The 20,659-nt window shown below is 44.5% G+C and overlaps 1 protein-coding gene across 2 annotated transcripts in view; it reads left to right on the top strand.

The window, feature by feature from the left end:
• GINS1 (GINS complex subunit 1) overlaps positions 1-20,659 on the top strand; it is a 375,966-nt gene that overhangs the window by 100,526 nt on the left and 254,781 nt on the right. For both annotated transcript variants that reach the window (XM_078649031.1, XM_078649030.1), the window contains exon 2: positions 11,759-11,823. In XM_078649031.1, coding sequence (XP_078505157.1) covers positions 11,789-11,823 — 35 coding nt within the window. In that variant the 5' untranslated portion in view covers positions 11,759-11,788. The remainder of the gene's footprint in view (positions 1-11,758; positions 11,824-20,659) is intronic.

Raw genomic sequence — 20,659 nt, 5'->3', positions numbered from 1 at the left:
ACATTTCCTGACTTTCTAGTGCTTAGGGGGCTGAGACAGCCCCCTGAGCATGTAAAAAAGCAAAACTGAAATGAGCCTCTCGGGTCATTTCAGTTTCACTGAAATGACGTCAGCTCAACATGCCCGCTGATCGTCATTTCAGGGAAACCAAACAAACAGCCTCGGGAGCTGGGGAGGGAAGCTCTTCCCCTGCTTCTGAGGCTGGTGGGAGGGGGGGGGAAAGAAATTCCTCTGGTGCCCAGACCAGGGAGATTTCAATTGGCATGTGCGAGGACGGCCGGGCGTCGTCCTGCACACACACACCCACCATGTCTCAGGACGGCTCCCCGCCTTCCAGAGCATGGAAAGGGTTACAATCCCCATTTGTGTACAAGATTAGCCCAGTCCTGGCTCATACTAAATGCATGTTGATACATAGAACCTGCTTGACCCCTGTCCGTCTATACAAACTAAAATAGGGGATACAACCACATGCAGGAATTGCAATCAAGGGACTGGCAGCCTCGCTCACATGTTCTTCTACTGCTCATCCCTAAAAAAATACTGGGACAAATATTTTTGATTTTATTAGCGAACTGTTCCTCTTCCACCCTCTCAGAGAATTCACCTTTCTGCTCACAGGCTCACGAGACTCGAACCAAACTTATTGGACCTCCTCCTTACACTAGCGTGCAAACACATCCTCAACAACTGGAAAAAACACAGCTGCAATTTCCTCTAAAACCTGGGAAAACTGCATCTTTTTCATCGGGGGGGGGGGGGGGGGGCTGAAAGCATTTCCCTTCAGACCTCTCCCTGAAAAGAGAGGATAAGAGCAATTTGGTCCACGTTAGACAACTTTATGGCTAACACAAAACCCCCGGAGACAATTCTCACTCTGCACTAACATGAGCTTAATAAATGCCACTACCATGATCCTTCCCAGTGGTCACATTTACCACATTAACTATGTCACTGTGTCACCACATGTCAATCTATGATAAGTTTTATGTTGACGCATGCTGACATTCTGCCGTATTTTGAAGTCAATTAATATATGTCCGCAACCATTTCTCCTTTCGTCTTTCGTATTATCACTGTTCTTAGTTTTATTGTTTATAACGTAACTGTAACAGCAATTACTATCCTGGGTAATAGTCAAATTAGTTTAGGACCTCTCCAAAAATATACGGAGCTCTATGAATTAGTGAACACCAAAAACCCTTGTTAGATTAAATGACTAACTCTTTACAGTGCTTGACTGTAAAATTGTATGCATTCACACACTCCCAATACCATACAAAAATCTCATAACAACTGGTCTAGCCCTTGCCTCAAAGAAGGATACATCCATCTAGTTGAGAAAAACTGGTCTTGTATATGGTCACATCTAAATACGCTTAACATTTCCCCCATCATCTCAAAATATTGGCTGTTACATAGATCCTCTGGACCCTGGGCAAACTCTTCAAACTATGCCTTATAAATTTAGCCAAATTCTGGAACTGCTTAGCTGGAGCAAGAGACCTCAAACACATGCTATTTTCTTGTCCTATGCTCCACTCACACAGAGAAGATATCAATGAAACCATCAACTACATTTTCCCCTGTAAGGTAACTCTGAACCCAGTCTACACATGCTTAGGTCCCTGGATTATTCCTACCCCGTCTCACTTAACAAAGCAGAACTCCTAATATTCGGCTTACTACTCACATTAGGGGTCAAAACGATCCTTTTTGATTGGAAGGTCATGTCAAACTCCTGTCACACTTGGTGGGCCTGGGTATTCTTTCTCAGACTGACAGACAACATTATTCTCAATCAAAACTATAACCACACCAGATCCAGACAACTTTGGTTACCCATGGACTTAACTACCTTCTCCCCACAATAAGGATCTTGGTATTACCCCACCCCCCACCCCCCCCCCCCCCCCATTCCTACTCTCTACTGCTACCTCTCTTTCCAACTTAACACTTTCCTCTCCACTCTATTCTCCTTTCATGTGGGAAGTAAATCACCACTAAATCATGGAAGCTAACCGTGGCTGCTAGTTTAACCAATGAATTTCGCTGATTTTATCTTCAGTGCCTTCTCATTGTAACGTATTTGATCTACAACTGTGTTTCATTGGCTTCTCATGTATCATGTGAAATACCACTGTCCTTTTTTACTTCTCATGCCTATTTTTATTCCATTTCTGTAATGTTTTCTTATGAAAATGTTCAATAAACTGGAAAAATGTAAATTAAAAAGCAAATCATTTACAGCTAACAGTATTTTATGCGTTAAGGGAGTGGGTCATCCCATGGAAAAGCTTAATCTAGAACCTTATTTTTCTAAAATTTTGAACCAATATTGTATATAGTTCAAATCTTGCCCAGTTGACTTATGGGGCACACTACGACGGCCTGTCAAGCATTCATTTTCCTCAAGTAAAATGGCAAATTAAATTTCCTGATCTAAATATGCTAACATTTTGACGGTTGGATCTTGTAATTTAAACTCAATATAGCTGGCTCATATGTGCCAAAGGAGTTTCTGTCTATAATATAGTTCCAATGTTTTTTTGGCCCAGAATGATAATTGTTGTAGAACACATTTGCTAAACATCTAAGAACATTGTAAGCAAACATATTTACTATTTGGGTCCTGGCACCACCCAGGAATCACACTTTTCTTCCGGAGAATGATAACCATTGACTTGTTTCGATAGCTCTAAATAGAAGTAAAGGATTGTTCTCGGTTTTTTTTTTAGCTGCTTAATTTTTAAGTTTTAACTGCTCTGATATCCCTCGGGATCTTGTTCGCACTATATAAAACGTTATAAATAAATACATTTACACATGTGGTTCCTAAGAATGTGATCTGGTGTCTAAGGGCCATATGTAGGTGGCCAAATACCGGTCGGTAACGGCCGATTTCGGCAGTTACCGACCGGTATTTGGAGTTTGAGATGTAGGGACCTTAAAAATAACCGATTTGGTAAATTTACCGATTCGGTAAATTACCGAATCGGTAAATTTACCGAATCTGTAATTTGAGATGTAGGTGGCACTGTAAACAGTGCCACAGGGCCTTAAGGATTCGTTATTTACCACCAACTATTAGTTGGTGGTAAATAACGAATACCTGTATATATGCAAATCTGTGCATGTACACCTGTGCCATGTGGCACACATATACGCCCTAAGGGCATGTATGTGTCACATGGCACACAAGCACTTATCAGGGGTGCAATAGGGTATCAAAGTGACACCCTGCCACCCTTGACTATTCAGTAATTTTACCGAATCGGTATTTACCGATTCGGTAATTGCCATTGATTCCTATGGGCCTCAGGCCCATAGGAATCAATGGCAATTACCGAATCGGTAAATACCGATTCGGTAATTACCGAATCTTAACGATTCGGTAATTTTTACCGAATATTTACCTACATAGCATTTACCGATTTGTAAATACCGAATCGGTAAAATTCAGTATTTACGAATCGGTAAATACTATTTACCTACATGAGGCCCTAAATGCTTAACTTTGGAGCCGTCGGTTCCTTGTGCAAAAGGAGCCTTTGTATAACGTCACAGCGCTGAAACTTGGCAGGCATCGCACTCCGCGGGGGCAAGATGGCGGCAGAGTAGAGGCCGTTAGCAGCAGTGCACTATGAGCTGGTAGATTGGGGAACCCCTCTGTAAGATTAAAGGCGAATCACCCACGAGCATTGTTGTCCACCTTCTGCTGATGTCGCGGGGCCCTGATAAGAGTTTTTTGTGGTTGCGGCGGCTACGGTGGATACTCGGACCTCGGTTGATCGAGATCGTGTGATTACGGCTGCTGAAATATCTGACTCACCTGACTGTAGGGGGACTCTGCTGTGAAGGAGGAATGGTGCCAAAGAATGCCACGGGCTCCGTTGGTGACAAGGGCGCCGCCGCTGCACGTAAGGTCCGGGGGAGATGCAGACACCTTCAGGACGCAAATCATCTGAGCAGACTGCTCAGAGGCTGGGAGCTTCGGGGCAGTACCCCTCCCCCGGCCCAGCAAGAGGAGCGAAAGGCGGGGCTCTGCTGAAGAGTAAACCGTTGCCGTCAGCGTCTATCGCGGAGATGCTGACTCGAGGGAAATAGCCGCGGCAGCAAATTCAGAAGGGAATGCCCCTGCAGGGAGGGAAAGAAGCGGAGAAAAGAGCGGCAGAAGGAGAGCTCCATCAGGTGAGCCCGAATGTACTCGAATCCCCGGGGTCTCTGGCTGAAAAAACGATGGTAGCAGCGGCAGCAGTAGTGCTGGGCACGGGGATAAAAATGCAAGTGCAAGTGCAATTACAAGCCCTGGACTGAGTATAGAGGCTGAGGGCAGAAATAAGGGAAAAGAGGACTCCCTGAAGGTTCCATTGTTATACAAAGTCAATATTTTAGACAATGGCCAAGTTCAAGGCCAAGGTGTTCTAGTAGAAACGCTGGAACCTAATCGACTTGCACTTATTTTGGGGTCTCAGGAGCTCCTTGGTGGAAATGAAATAGGGTTTATTAGCCCGGGACCGAAGTTAACTCATGCGCAGGATTCTTTGCCTGAATGGGATAAAGACAAAGATAAGGAGCCCAGTGACTGTTTTTTTTCAGTCTCAGACGGGGGTGAATGGTCGGAGCAGAGCTCTTCACCTGGTAGTAGTAACCTGGACTCCGATTCTGCTGAAGAGATAGAGCCAGATCCTCCTATAATGATAAAGAAACATAATCTAACAACCGGGAAGAATCGAGGGAAAGTCCTTAAGTGGGATTATTCCTCTACTACTCCACTATCAGCCCAAGAAATGTATGTCTCCCGTCCCCAAATCAGTACCACTCCATCGACGCTTGAAATAATTCATCAGGCTATCCTCTCTCATAGGGAGGAAACACGCCAGGATAGCCGTAAAGGGCAAGCGGCGATGAGGAAAATGCAAGGTACGGTTAGGAAACTCTCCAAAGCATGCTCAAACATCGCGGATAGAGTGACAAATCTTGAAGAGAGAATAGTAACAACAGAGACAGTGCTGCCGCCCAGGTTGAGAGTCATACCTCGCAGATCAGGGACATCCAATGGAAGTTAGAGGAGTCCGAGAACAGGCAGCGGAGGAATAACCTTGGGGTACTGGGTGTCCCTGAAGAAGTGGAGGGGCAGGACACAAAAGCATTCATAATTACCCTGTTTAGCTCTGCCTTTCCGGAACTGTCTGATTCGAACTGGGCGATTGAAGTCCAAAGAGCTCATCGTATCCCGTTCAAGCCTAGAGTGCAAGCAAAGGAAGGAGACAAACCCAGGGCTATCCTGATATTTCTAGGCAACTTTCTTCTAAGACAGGCCATATCTGAAAAAGCCAGGCCAGAAGCGAAGAGGTCCAGTGAGGGGGTCTCATTCTTCGTACGCCCCGACTTTTGCCACTCAACAGTAGAGAGGCGATGGAGACTCCGGCAATTAATTAAACCATTCCAAGATAGGAACATTCAGGTTTTCCTCATTAACCCAGCACAGTTGAAGATTATTCATGAGGGGCAGATGCGCTATTTCTCCTCCGAAATCAGGGCCAAGGAGTACCTTGATATTTTGGGAAAATAAGAAAGTAAGCAAACCAATTGTGACAGTATGAATTCCCAGGAATGATCAGGAAAAGTTTGTATCAGGGTGGTTCTGTGAGTAAGGGTTTTTATGGAGCTGTGTTCTGTTTCACCTCACTCTATTTGCTGATTTTTGTGTTCTTTCTACCCTGTGCTAGAGGAATTTGAGCAGGGTAGAAAGTTGAGAAGGGAATGTGGTTAGTAGGTGGGTAATAGATGGGACACAGTATTAAGGTGATTTGCTTATCATTTGCTCATTATGAATCAATTGAAGCTATTCTATCTTGGAGGGTTCATGAATTAAATGTGGGAATTTGATTTTCGCTCTCCAGTTCACTGCTGCTTTGCACATCACATGCCCAGATTAAGGTCTGAGCGCCTCATTAGAGTAAGGGATGGGAGAGGGGTTAGAGGGGGGGTACTGTGTGGAGAGGGGGTAACACAGGGGGGGTTGAGGTGGTGGGGCGGGGAGGAAAAACAGAAAAAAGAAAAAGAAAAATTCCTGCCACGAGCATGCATGGGTATGTCTTGTTTATGTAGAGAGGCTGCAGTATGTATTCAATGTACTATTTTAACTCTGGTATGGAGGGAGAAATTAATAGGTAATGTATTGGAATCCGAAGATGTTTAATATCTGCACAATGAATATTGGGGGTTGAATGACTGGAGAAAGAGACAAAAGCTGGGTTATTTTATTAAGTCAAACAGGATTGATATGATCTGTCTACAGGAGACCCATCTCCCCTGGTCAAAGAAACATCTATTGAGCCTAAGGGGGTATGACCTTCTGGCCTGCTCCTCCCAAACATCCACAGTTAGAGGTGTAGCAATTTTGGTAAAATCTATAGGTGGAAAAGCTAAACACCAGATGGCGGACGCGTTAGGGAGATGGGCTCTGGTGGAGTTAGAAATGGGTTGTACGATTTGTACAGTTTATGGTTCTAACCAGGACGATCCGCAGGTGTTCAATTTCTTGGAGACAGAACTAACGAATTGGCCTAGTCCAATGATAATATGCGGGGACTTTAATCTCTCAGCCGACCTGACTAACAGTTCAGTTTATACAGGCCGCAAACCCAGGGTCTTTCGGGCTCTTAGTTCGTTAATGAAGTCACATGGGCTAGCGGATGTTTGGGGGAACAAGGAAACGAATAGAGACGGTTTTACATATTTCTCGAGTCCCTATAAAAAATATACTAAACTTGGTTACTTCCTTGTTTCCTCTACTGAATTGAATAAGGTTGGGATTAAAAAGTTGCCCAAACTTATTTCAGATCATAACCCGCTAATTCTACAGTTTGATACAGGTATCTCCACTACTAGTCGTTCCAGGTGGATGTTTGAAAAGAGGCTACATGCTAATCCATCTTTTGTAAAACACCTAAGGAAATGGTCAATTTAATATTTTGATATGAATCGCTATAGTGCCAATAGAAATAGTGTATGGGAGGCATTTAAAGCGGCCCTGAGGGGAGAAACTATACGTTTCTCCGATAGAATCAGAAAAAAAGAGCAAGAGGATAATGAGAAACTAATTATCCAACTTGCAACTGCGGAGGAACATCATATACAGGATATAGTCCGGGGCAAGGATGCTACTGAGACGCAGCAGAGGATTCTGGCTATAAAAACAAATTTGTCTAAACTGATAGCCGAGAAAGCTGCAGATGATTATCAGACTCATAAAACTGGTCTATATGACACAGGGGAGCAGGCAGGGAAACTCTTAGCTCTAAGAATCAGGCAGGAGTCTAGCAGGAATATGATATTAAAGTTAGAAGAGGGCACTCAAGATTTCACGAAGCCGGAAGATATCCTAAAGGTATTTAAAAACTTCTATCAGAAATTGTACATGGAAGAGACACGTGCTAGTCCTGATCTGGCTTTTAAGGACGAAGGCCCCCAACTGGCTGCTATAGAGAGTATGAGGCTGGATAGGGATATGGATATAGAAGAGGTTCTGATAGCCATGCAGGAACTCTCATCTGGGAAGGCATCGGGGCCTGACTGTATTCAATTAATGAGAGGCTCGTCAGAGCCATTTTTTATCTCTAGGGGCACACGTCAGGGGTGCCCCTGTTTGCCCATTCCTTTCGCCATGTATATAGATCCATTGGTGTGATATATATTGGAATGTACAGAAGTCGAATCAGTGGTCTGTAATGGCTATGAAACAAAATTGCTAGCGTATGCGGACGAATTGGCTATTATCACTCCAAAACCAGAGGAAGCTATGCTAGCGATTGTGGACATGGCGAAGAAGTTTGGGCGTAACTCGGGATATCTCCTAAATGAGAGTAAAACACAGATAATATGTACAAGTAATATTTTTAAAGCGGATATGAGGTATTAAGATTCAGTGGTTTATCTGGGAGTTAAGATAAATTCTGTGATGAGCGAAGTTGTAAAAGAACATTTTATTCCGCTGATAAAATCAATTGATACAGACCTTAGGAGAATAGATGTGCTTCATCTATCCATAATAGGAAGAGTAAATGTACTCAAGATGACCATGCTCCCTAAGGTACTATATCTTTTCCGTTCAATCCCCTATCTGATCGACGAAGCAATATTGAAATCAATTGAGTCTACTTTTATACATTTTATTTGGTGCTATGGTAAAAATAGGCGGTCGTTGAAATATATGTCACTTCTACAACAAAGGGGAGGGCTGGCAATGCCTAACATCAGATTCTATCAACTGGCCTGTCTCCTGAGCCAGATGGCTATAGCATATGATCCTGCCACGAAAATATCAGATACCCGATACGTTAACCAGGAAATGCCTTCTATTTATGAATTACTGCTCGGTAGAGAGGCCCTCCGAGTCCTGTTAAGGAAAAATACTAGGCGATACTACAAGAAGATGCGTTATAAGGTCATCGATAGCCTTTGGATAGTCTGGAAACATGTACGGAAGGTGTTGGGAATTCCTAAGATTCATTATTATACACCCCTATGGCACTCTAGCATCTTCCCGCAACTCAGCTATGATAGCATGGGTACAATATGGGAGCAACAAGGGATTAGAAGAATAGGTGATATATATATGAAAATGATAATCTTATGGGTTTTAATGAATTGCAGCAGAAATTTGAAATACCTTCGAGTCAGAGCTTTAGGTTTATACAAATCTTGGGACCTTTGAATGGAATTAGGCCTAGTTTTGTTCCAGGAGGTCAGATTAACATGATGGAATATTTGTTAAGAGGTGGTATAAAAATTAAAATGATCTATGGCTCATTATTGGCAAGTATACAGGATGACCTTGAAAAATTTGAGATGGCTTGGGTGTCTAAATTGTCTGACCCAGATGTCGATATATACAAATCCTTGCAGCTGGCCGATAGAGTATTCCGTTCATCAAACTTGAAAGCTCAACACTACAAAACGATTTTTAACTTGTTTTTTACTCCTGCTAAGTTATTTAATTGGGGGAAAAGAGAGGACGATAAGTGCCCTAGATGCCATGAAGGTCCAGCCAACTTGTTGCATATGTTTTTTCACTGTGATAAATTAATCTTAATTAGGGGACAGATTGAGAAATTGTGGGAGGGGCTGCTAGATTTTAAGATCTACCTATCCCCTACCCTAATGTTAATAGGAACGGATAATAATCTGAATCTTAATAAGGAGAATGAAGCCTTTATATTTATTAGTGTAGCTGTGCTTCGGTTTTTGCTAGCTGCTGGTTGGGAAGATGTAGCTCCACCGTCTTATCAGATGTGGTTGGCTAGACTTTTAGGGATCTATAACATAGAATCTGCTCTATACTCTCACAGGGGCATTAAAATGAGAGTTTGGGGGCAGGCCATCTGGGGATCTGTCACTAGCTGGCTGACCTCGCACATATAGGGTATAGCCTAGTGTCTAACTGTATGCAGGATAATATGAACGGAAATTGAAATTGTGATTCACTATTTATGAAGTAATTGCTGCTCTATGCTATTATTGTTTTTTTTCTCTTGAAAAATTATTATCTGTATTATGGTACTCGTTTTTTTGTAAAGAAATGTTGCATGCATCTTTTATATGAAATCGGATAGTTTTTAAATAATTCATATGATTGGATAATATGTATTTATTTATTGCTGTCTATACCAGGTCTTTTTCAAATAATTTTGTTTTTATTTTAACCGCATCGATGCGGTGCATTTTCCCGCTGTACGCTGCAATTTGAAAATTACCGCGTTACATGACGAGCTCAGCTCGTCATGAGCGTACGGCAGGTTACGCTCATGACGAGCTGAGCTCGTCATCAGCCCGGAAGGGGTTAAAAAAAAAGGAGCCTTTGTATAACAGTGACCACTGTATGGTTAATTTTTGTGTACCGGAAAGAAACTGTCCACAGCTTCAATTTTGGTAAGCCTGGACTTACATAAAGGAGTTTTGTCATGTGTTCGCGTGAGCCTGGACAAAGGTTTACTTTATTTATGAACAGTTTTATGGCACTGAGAAAGAAAAACTAAAGTGACCTATCTTGTAGGATGGACAGTTGGTTAATGCCTCTAGGGCAGAAATATGTGAGCAACCAGCAGGCCAGAGGTTTGAATATCATAAGTTTTTAGGTGGCCATTCATCCTTCAGTGGTTGCTGTATTTAAAGACCTAGAATTTTTAAACTGAGATTTCAGAATCAAGGGACAATGCAGTGGCCGGCTTATTAACGCACCAACACTTTTATTTTTCGAAAACAAATTCGTGTTGATCTTATTAATATGGTAACAAATTGGTGCATTACATTGAGCAATGATAATCGGATTTACAATTTATTAGTACATACAGTGTTGGCAACCTTTAAATCTGGCATTGTATTGATTAAAGTACCAACACATTCGTGGTTTTCTGTCCTTTCCACAAAAGATTGCTGCAGAAATCAGCATTAATATGGTGAAGAACATCCTTGAAAATCCAAACTCCAGTTCCAGCAGGACAGCTCACCAGGAATGGGGGACTTTGCTAGCTACACCAACCTGTTGGGAACATCTTATACAAAGTATGGGGCACTCCATTAACTCCATGGGGACAGGGTACACACCTTGACATGAGTAAATTCCCGGGATGAGATGACAGAAGGGGCTAAACATGTGCTACGTAACACAAAACAATTAACAAAACCTAGCGATAATGTTAAACACGTATTTTAATTGATGGAAATCGTGGTCTTTTTTGCCCTCCTTTGGTCAGCTATGTGCCCTTTACATATGAATTACGAGCTGAGTTCTATACATTTTTCTGTACAGTGCAATACGTAGTATGCATTTTTGTATGTGTTTTTTTTCTATCGGAATCTAGCCCAAGGCAGCAGAAGGCTTTAGAATGCCAGAGGCAAAAAATGTAATCGGAGAGCAATTTCGAATAACAGGTAGGGGTTTTTGGACCTGGAAAGTGCTACAGCACGGTTTGAAGATGTAGTGTTCCTTGAGGAGGAGTCGTTTCAGCTCTTTCTTGACTTAAAGGAGAGTTGAGCGGCTTGGGTAAGGGGATGTTGTTCCATATCCTGGATATGGAGATGGAAAAGGGCTATTTACTTGTTTCAGGAAACAGGACTTCTATATAGAGCGAAAAATCATTAAGTAAAGTGTTCTGCATATAACCGTCTGAGTAGATGGACAGCTCTCTCGATCACTTGTAACAATCAGGGAACAACTTTGCAAGTATAAGATAACACATAGAAGTACATACTGTACATACATATGCTGCATTAGCATAGTCGTGTTACCCAGGGAAACTGTTGATCAGTTTAAACACAAAAGGTGATGGGAGGAAAGCTTGAAATAAGCCTAACCGCTGGCAATGACTCGGGGTGGCATCCCAACCCATTGTTCTTTTGTTCACCATGCCACCCAAGTTTGAACCCAGCCACATGCAAATCAGTCTTCACCCTGCTCCACTATGAGCAGTCCAGCACGAATTGCCAACCAGTTTAGGCCCTCGTTATAATTGGCTCTGTGTTATTGGGGAAGTAATTTCACCCAATGTCAGAAGTATCAGTAACACCGAGTCCCAATATTACAAAGGGACATGGAAAATATATATCCCTGGTAAATGAATGTAGAAGTAGGGAACTCAGACACACTGACTGAACTGATGCTTGCAGCAACGCTTGTTAAAGCAATCTGTAAAATAACTAGTTTAGAAGGCTTGCATTTTTTCTTACATTTTCTTATTCATTTCTATTCCAGGAAGATGGAGTGCGACAGGTTCTCGAAGAGATGAAAGCTTTGTATGAACAGAACCAGGGGGATGTGTAAGTCCATTTTTCACACGCTGCTTTTTTTTTTCCAGTAGGCTTAACATTGCAAGTTAATTTCCGAAGTTGGTGAAAGGAAAAAAATACAAAGCTTTAGAAGTGTAACCTTGCGCCCTAGATGACAGCTCCTGGGGCTGTATTATGAATATGGCGCACTTGCCCTATTTGCGCCACGGCGCACCTTAAAAGGGTACGACTGGTGCAAACAGGGAAAGTGAGCCCTATTACATTGAATGAGTTGGCTGGCGGTCAGCCACAAAATCGCTTTGCCCTGGGGCAGCGCATTCAAGTAAAAAACAGAGCAGCCGCTCCGTATTTCACTGCGCAGGCTTCACCCGCCTGCCCTTTTAAGAGGGGGTAGATATCTATCCCCTTACAGGCAGTTGCCTGCAAGGGGCAGTCTGGGGGACCCTCCAGAGGACTGCCATCTGGGGGCACACTGACAGTGCGCCACCTTTATGATGGCGCACTGTCGGTGCGCCTCCTCACAGCTTCTTCGCCTCTGCTCCTGCGTACATAATTCGGCGCAGGTGCAGAGGCAAAGGATTCCCTATTTGTGTGGGGCCATCTGTATTACAGAAGGGAGCCGCACAAGCATCTGTCCCCCCTTCTGTTATGCAAAAGTGCCACGGGCCGCAAGGCAGGCGCTAACACCCGTTGCGGCCCTGGGGCACTTCCGTAATACTGCCCCTTGTCTCTCTAGCAACTGTTTCGAAGTGAAGAAGTTTCAAAATGTGGCATACCACTTTCTTAACATTTACCCTTGACAAGTTCATTCTTTTGAGAGTATCTATTTCAGATCTCATGACCAGTTTTTTTAGTTGACAAGATGAAAAATGATTTACTGTAAGCTCTAGCACCTACTGTATAAGTTGCATCTTTACTAATGTAGACATGTACGCATGTGCATGAGTCGTGTTTCTAAAATCAAGATAAAGTGTAAATGATTGTAAATTCCTTCAAATCCGCCCAGCATTTCACCCAGCCCAGGCTGATAAAATGAGTGCTACTGATTTCGATAATAAATAAACATCTGTCATCTGTAGCTAGTGCCTTTTGTGTAAACGTATGCACTACAGGTACATGTGTACCTTTGTTATAACCGTTTGTCCCACCTAATCTATCTTTCCGCCCCTTTCCAGGCCTCTTTGGGTGGCCGGCAGAAGTCGACGAACTCCCTTGCCTCCATATATGTAGTGGAGATGTGTATGGTTTCTAAATTGTAGCCGTTCTAGGGCCTATGTGGGGTGGTCTCCCGCTGCATGTACCCAGTCGTTAATCACTGTGAGGTGAGCGGCCCTATCGCATGCTCTTATGTCCGCTAGAGCAAGCCCCCCCGCTATATTGGTTTCGTTGCAGTGTCTGCAGTGCAACTCTTAGGTGTCTTCCGTCCCACAGTACCATGGGCTCGTCTGCATTTATCTTGTTAAATATGTCTTCGGGTATTTTGCAGTATGTGTTTTGGAACGCATATAATACTTTCCGAAGTGTAATCATTTTATATAATGCAGCTCTTCCCATTATCATTCGCAGGAGTCGCCTCCACCGCTCAACGTCCACGTGGAATTCCGGGAGTACCCTCCTAATATTCTGATTAAGATTAGTCCTATAATTGGTGGTAATATACAAACCTAGGTATTTAAATCCCTCTTGATCCACCTGAAAGCATCCCGGGACCTGCTTTCTGCTCATAAGTTCTCCTTCCGTGTAATACTTGAATTGCCCCAATGGATACTGTATCCCGCGTGCTGACCATATTCCCTCGTCAGCATAGACCGATATGCGCTCATCTGAAGGGGCATCCTCACTATCTTTAAAACCAGTAATTTCTGTGCGTTTCCTAATTATGCAGCCCGACGTATCCAAGACCAGCGCAAATAGTAGTGGGGACAGCCCTGTCAGGTGCCTCTCTAGACTCAGAAGTTCTCCAAGGTTATTCCATTAACTCGGAGTAGAGTAGCTCCACCCAAGCTATCAAGGCTGGGCCGAATCCCAACCTCACCAGAGTTTGCCTCAGAAATGGCCAGTGTACCATATCAAAGGCCTTTGCTGTGTCTAGGGAGAGAAACACTTGTGCTGTGGATCTATTTTTAATGGTGTCCAGCCATTTAGCAAATTGGCGGAGATTAAGTCTTGTGGCACGCCATGGCATGAAGCCAGACTGGTTCCAGTGGATAAGAGATGATATTACGGTCAGGATGCGTGTCGCTAACACAGTGGCCTGTATTTTTCTTTCCACATTCAGCAAAGATATGGGCCGATAGGACCCACATTGCATTGGGGGTCTTCCTGGTTTATGGATCGCCACCACTGTGGCCCTTCGCGGGTCTGGCGGGAGTGTCTTTTCTTCCAAGGATGCTTGAAACATGTTCAGGAGGTGTGGGGCCAATAGGCTGGCCTTGCGTTTAAAGAATTCTGCCGGAAGCCCATACTTCTTCCAGGGTTAAATCTCCCTCCAAAAACATTCTATCCTCCTGGGACAGGGTGGGGGTCTCTACTGTTTGCAGGTATGAGTATATTTGAGCGGCGCCTGAAAGTGGTCTGGCTCTGTATAGCTTTGTATAATAATGGGCAAAGACGTTTTCTATATCTGGGAATGTAGTGTATATCTTGCACTATTCTTTTGTGGAGGCAACCTACCTCACTCTGTTCAACTAAGCCATTAACTTTTCCGCCCTATCCCCTGTCTCATATAGCCGGTGTTGTGTGGCCAAGAGTTGGGTTTTCACTTCCTGGGTGATTAGGCTTTTGTATTCCCTCCGGGTTACCTCTAGCTGTTGCAGCGTGTGGTGGTCTGTACGTGTGGCTAAATGCTTCTCTAGTTGTAGGAGTCTGTGCTCGAGGGTCTCTATCTCGGGTCTGTTTTTTTTTATGAGCTATGATAATTTGTGCTCTATCTCTTATCACCGTTTTATATGCCTCCTATAAAGTCACGACAAAGACACTGTGCCCTCGTGTTTTTCAGAAAAACTGTTCTGAATCTGTATGGATTTCGTTGGTAACTTTCTTTTCTTGGAGGGCCCAAGTTTGCAGTTTCCACTCCCCCCTATCTTCCTACCCTCTTCCCCCCACTGTCAACCATAGAGGTGCTTGGTCTGACATGCCCCTTGCCAGCTATTCCAGCTTCTCTTATCACCTCCATTTCTCCTGCTGGGGCGAACAGGTAATCTAGTCTGGAGAAGACCCTGTGAGCACCAGAGAAATATGAATATGTACAGTCTGCTGGCGTCGCCAGAGATCATTCAGCCCCATTGTATTTTGAAACTGTTTGAGGTGTGTGGGAGGATATGTTCTAATTCTTTCTGCGTTAGATCTAATTGTGGTTTTAGCACGTCGTTAAAATCCCCACCTATGATATGCGTGGAGGGGCCTGAATCTATAAGTATCCGTGATACATTGTCTAATATATGCTGCTGCAGTCTTGGTGGGGCATATGCACTGATCAAAGTAAGTTCTCTCCAGCCCCATTTCCCTGCACTGCCACAAGCGTTCCACTAGGGTCTGTCCACGTTTTGGATGCATGGAAGGGGGTTGTCTTTTTAATTAGTATCGCTACTCCCCTCGATGCCGATGAGAAACCCGCATGTATCAGTGTAGTGAACATACCCCTCCCCAGGAAGGAGCAGTGGGAGCCCATTAGGTGCGTCTCTTGTAGGAAAATAATATCTGGTTTGAATCGTTTGACAAATTTACTGCCTAGTCCATTGAGGTGCCTTGTCATAATCAAATCGTTTCCTTCGCCCTTTGCTTGCATCTATACTCTCCGCGGATTTTATGTTTTGTCTCTTCTGAGTCCTTATTTTTTTCTATTTCTATGCCTTCTGTAAACTGCGCCTCTAATCTATATACGTCTTTGCATGTCATGAAACTTAAGAAATCAAAAACAAACCCCAACTCTAACCATTGATTTCTCTGTGGTTGGTCTTCCCCAGCTCCCTCCCTACACTCTCCCTCCACCCATGCCATTCCCCAACTGGTAAACATGACAACTGTAGCTCAGGCAAAGCTTGAGAGGAGTGTCTCCTCCCCCCTCCCTGAACCCCTATCTCAACCCTAGGAAACTCGTTAGTTTGAGCTAGAGTCTATTGCCTCTTGGGCGTAACGTACAATGTCTACATGTACTTAGTGTCTTACTGTCTATCGGCGACTGCTCAGCCCCAGTATTTCAGCCTTCTTCACCGTTTTTTGATAGTGCTGGTGCTGAGTCTCTGTGGTAGCGGTCTGCTGCTCATGGTCTTCAAGGTGGTGAATGGTCTGTAGGATTGGGTGTGCACTGTCTGGATCCGAGGAGTACTCCTAATCGGAAGTATCTGAGGTGATCCGGTCTCGTGACTCGTCCCACTGTCAGTTCTCTTTATCTCGTGTCTTCTCGCCATCTGAGTCAGATATCTGGGTCTTTTTGTGTATGCGTCCTCTTGCTCTGGATGGTGTTTTAGAGTACGTCTTACGTGAGGCAGTCAGCCTGCACTGTCTCTTCTCCCTCCGTGCCCCTGAGCCTGTGCTTCTTGTTATTCCACAAATCAGGGTTTCTGTCAGTTCCTGCTTACGCCTCTCGGGCGGTCGCTCTTCCAGCCAGGTCCAGGCCTCCTCCGGCATTTGAAAGAAATGCCAGGCGCCCTGGAACAGCCCCTTGAGTTTCGGCGGGAATAGTAGCATATACTGGATCTTGAGACTTCTCAGTTTGGCCTTAACTGAGTCGAAGGTTCTTCACTCTTTCTTTACTTCCCAGGAGTAATCTCTGATCAACATTATTTGCATATTTGCACAATTAATATTCCCTTTTTGTCGCATTTCTCAGAGGATAAGGTCTTGATGCTGAAAGTTAAGGAAACAAGCTATCAGGGGTCTTGGTGGGGCTTCCGGGGGTGGCTGGAAGTTCGGCATCCTGTGCGCTCTCTCAGTTACGAAGCAGGTTGAATATTGTGTGTTTGGGAGAGAGTCTTTGAGCCACGTCATGAGGAAAGGTCCTGTGTCCTTTCCTTTCAATCCCTCAGGGAATCCCTCAGGGAATCCAACAAATCGTAGGTTATTTCTGCGGGTCCTGTTTTCTGCGTCATCAACTCTCCAGGCCACTTCTTTCAATAGGGCCGCCATTCCCGTGACTTCTTTTCTCATGGTGTGGGATCTATACTCCACTTCAGATATGCGCGTTTCTACCTAAGTTACTCTTTCCGTGACTTTACTCAGGTCCTGGCGCAGCAGGCACACCTCCATACGCACCTCTGCCATCTTCCACTCCAAAGCTTCGCTTGAGGCACGTATGGCCTGTAGTATGGCCACACTGTCTGGCGCAACTACAACCTCACCCTCAGCTTCCCGTGGCTGCTGCACCACTTTGGTATATTTATCCAACTTGCCTTGCCTCGTGGGTTTCGGTTCCTTGTCGTGTGTCATGGATGCCTCTATAGCAAGAGTGTTTGAGTGCTATACGTAAGGTTCGGATTTCTGTTCCCTGACCCACTAAGACTGATTCTCCTGGGTGGTGCAGAAAGATACCACACTGAGTTATTCATGATAGCTCCTGCGGGCCGCTCACCGGTTACTTCTCCAGCCCTGTCAGGCCTTACTCATGTGTCTTCCGGGTCTTTCTGGGTCCCTTGTCCGCTATTCCGTCTTTCTCAGATGAAGGGCACCACTCGCGGCTATCTGTATGGGGAGTGAAGAGTATATGGCTCCCGCACAGCTTCAGTTATAGTATTGCAGCTCTGGACCGCCTCGTCAATTTTCTTGACCTTGTTGCCCTCAGGCGTCAGAGCGTCACCGGTCAGGCCTACCCCCTGGTCTCTTGGATGTGATTTCCTGCAATCTGTAAGTGTGCTGAGATCGAATGTGGGGGGAGTCGCCTTTCCTTCTGTGTCACCAGTGTGGCTGTGCCTGCTGCGGGTGCCCCCTTCTTTTCTCTCCAGGCGTGTCTCCCTTCTTTCACATGCAGATCCCTTTTCACCAGCGTATCCCTCTAGGCTTGACAGGAAAGGTATGGCCAGGCTCTTGTGCCCTTAGATCGATCGCCTCAGGGAGGGGGCCAGCTTTCTGCTGGGTGTGGTACGGGCCTCGGCCTTTGTTGTTCTCAATCTCAGGCCCCTCCGCCTCCTCTCACCACGTCTTCATCTCCGGTTGCATCTGCAATATGCAATGCCTCAGCTCTCCGGTGTCACACACCGACCTGTAGTGGGGTGTTGGCCTCCCTGCCCTCGCCAACGACCTTGTTGTGGATGGCGGCGTAGTCGCTCCTCTGGGTCGATCCCTACTTCCCTCCATCCTCTGGTTTCTCTGTTGGGCGGGGGGGGCGACGACAAGGGGCGAGAGAGAAAATGGGGAGAGGCACTCCCTGATACAGTCTGGCAAGTCTTCCACCCTGAGCGGGTTACCTAGGAGCGGGCCTTCGCCTCCAGGTTTGGGCCCCTTCCGCCAGTCAGTGCTCACCTCTCTTGCTGCATGTAGGTAGGCCTTTGTCACTGCCTTTTTCCTGTCACAGCCGTGTGGGAGAGTAGGGTTTTCACTGTCCAGCTTTGCTTCTCTCGCCTCCTGGTAAGCTCTCCAGCCCGAGGTATTTCTTGTCCTCCGCTCCCTCTGCTCAATCCATCACCACCAGCTTCCGGGAATAATCCCTCTCTCGTCTTCTGTGGCTCTCTCCTGGACCGCCATTATGTTCGTAGGGAAGGGGATGGTAGCCCTGAAGTATTTTTCCTCCGCACTCTCCTAACCACCCCCGTCGCTTGAGCGTCTCCAGGCAGATCGCCGCCATCTTGCGTCCTTGGGTCTCGGGCCTCGCTGTTCTTCCGTCTTGGTCTTGAAGGGACGAAATTACGCCTTCCCTCAGTCTTTGTGGGCCTTTTCGCAGCGCTAGTAACTGTGGGAAGCCGTTCCGTTCCTTGAAAGCTTTCAGTGGGTGTCTACGGCCAGGATTAAATGCAGGATTTATATCGGGCTGCCAGAGCCGCCGAGAAACACAGCTACTCGGCCATGTTGCTGGCCACGCCTCCCCAAGTTCATACATTTTGCCTGAATATTTGTAAATTCAAATCCTATGGAGCGCATCCTCTTAACAGTCCTTTCGATTGGCTAATTTGTACCTCTTTTAGGGAACTACTTTTTTTCTTTTTTGTTGCAAAATTCAGTCAAAGTGGACGTGTTTTCCAGCTCTCCCCTTGTGATCTTTTCTCCTGTCAAATACCTTTCCCTGCGCTCTTTCTCTCTACCTTGTGTGCTGCTTGCTCTCTCTCGTGTGCTTCTTCCCGCCAAACACCTCTCTGTGCTCCTTGTTGCTCACTCTTGTGTGCTTCTTCCCCACTTCCATGCTGCTTTCTCCCTCGTGTGCTATTTCGTTCTTTCACCCCACAGTCCTTTTTTTTTGTTTCAGTTTTTTTTTTGGGGGGGGGGGGGGGCAGGCAGCAAATTGCTACCCTACACCATACAAAAAGAGCTTTTGCACTACATTTTTTTAATTTATCGATCCAACTTGTAGCGGTAAATAAAAAATAAATGCTTCCCACTTTATTTTGTAAGCACTTGCATTCATGGTGACGCATGCACGCACCTATGAAATGATAGCCGTTGTGTTCTTTTTTTCTTTTGGCCGATGCTGCACAGCATAAGCAAAAAAAAAAATGTTTTTGATGCAATTAGGTTGGAAAAGGTACATGTATTGCCTTTACTAATGCTGGTTATTTAGAATTTTCATTTTAGAAGTCTCACAAGTGCTTATAGATATAACTGACAAAGACTGTCCATTTATCTCCCTGAAGATATGTATTGAAAATGCACATTTTGCAACCATTACAAATTGTAGGTAAACTATGAAGTTGCTGTCCACCTGAAATATGATTGCAATACTATTTATAAACATACTTTATAATGCTGCTAAGGCCTGTAGTACTGACTTGTTTGGTTATACAATTATAAAAATGAGAATACAATTGATATTTAAAAAGTATGAACAATACTTCCAGCCATATTAAAGCCAAATTTAGGAGGCAAATCTTCATGCTTCACCTAACATATGGCTATCTGGGAAGCTCAAAGGAATTGCAGCTACACAAAAGATACATTATGAGCTACCTTTTCTGTGGTAGTATGCATATAGCCTTGCTGGTTCTGCCAATTGGACGTTAGTTTGCAACTCCTCTCTGCAATTGATGTACCTCTTCAAAAACCAGAAACTAACATTATCTGGACAACTGCATTGTGAAAGTAAACTGAAAAACTTGACAAAACATTTAAAGAAAGTGAGACTATACCATAGTTTTCAGCTTTCAATCAACTAGGAGACATCAATATCTGATTCCAAGAATATGAGGTTCCTGGGTGCAGTTTTTAATACCATTGTGGCAAAAGAGATCTGTGTTGAAGCAGTTATGTATGAATCATTACTATTATTTCACATCAGTGCTCTCGGTGTATTTAGGGAGTTTTGGGGATATGCTTTGTTTCTGAAACCTGGGGCTATACAGGGAGCTTTTCGCCATCTCTTCAATTCCACATCTTTTGTGTAGTTCTTTCAATATATAACTTCTAGTGAAACATCTTTCCTTATTCCTCTTCTTTTCGTGCATCTGTCACCATTCCTTTAACTCCCCCTCTAATTCAGCAGTACAACAGGAGAATCAATTTGTCGGACAGTAATCCCCAAAAATGCTTCTTTCGGAAGACTGACTGAGTCCATTCTCTCCTAATCTTACCTGTCGAGGGCAAGTTGGGTTCTATTAGTGAAGATAGTGAAGTCCTTTCTTGGTCTGCAGGCATCTTCCATATTCCTAATCTGCAATGCTCACCTGCACAAACACCTACAGTAGTGTCTTGATAAACAATAGCAAAAGAGCTTGGACAGGATAGT

The sequence above is a fragment of the Lissotriton helveticus genome, chromosome 6, assembly GCF_964261635.1.
Source record: "Lissotriton helveticus chromosome 6, aLisHel1.1, whole genome shotgun sequence".
Classification (NCBI taxonomy): Eukaryota; Metazoa; Chordata; class Amphibia; order Caudata; family Salamandridae; genus Lissotriton; species Lissotriton helveticus.
Note: the sequence above shows the minus strand (reverse complement) of the source record. Positions and strands in the feature narration are given on the sequence as shown.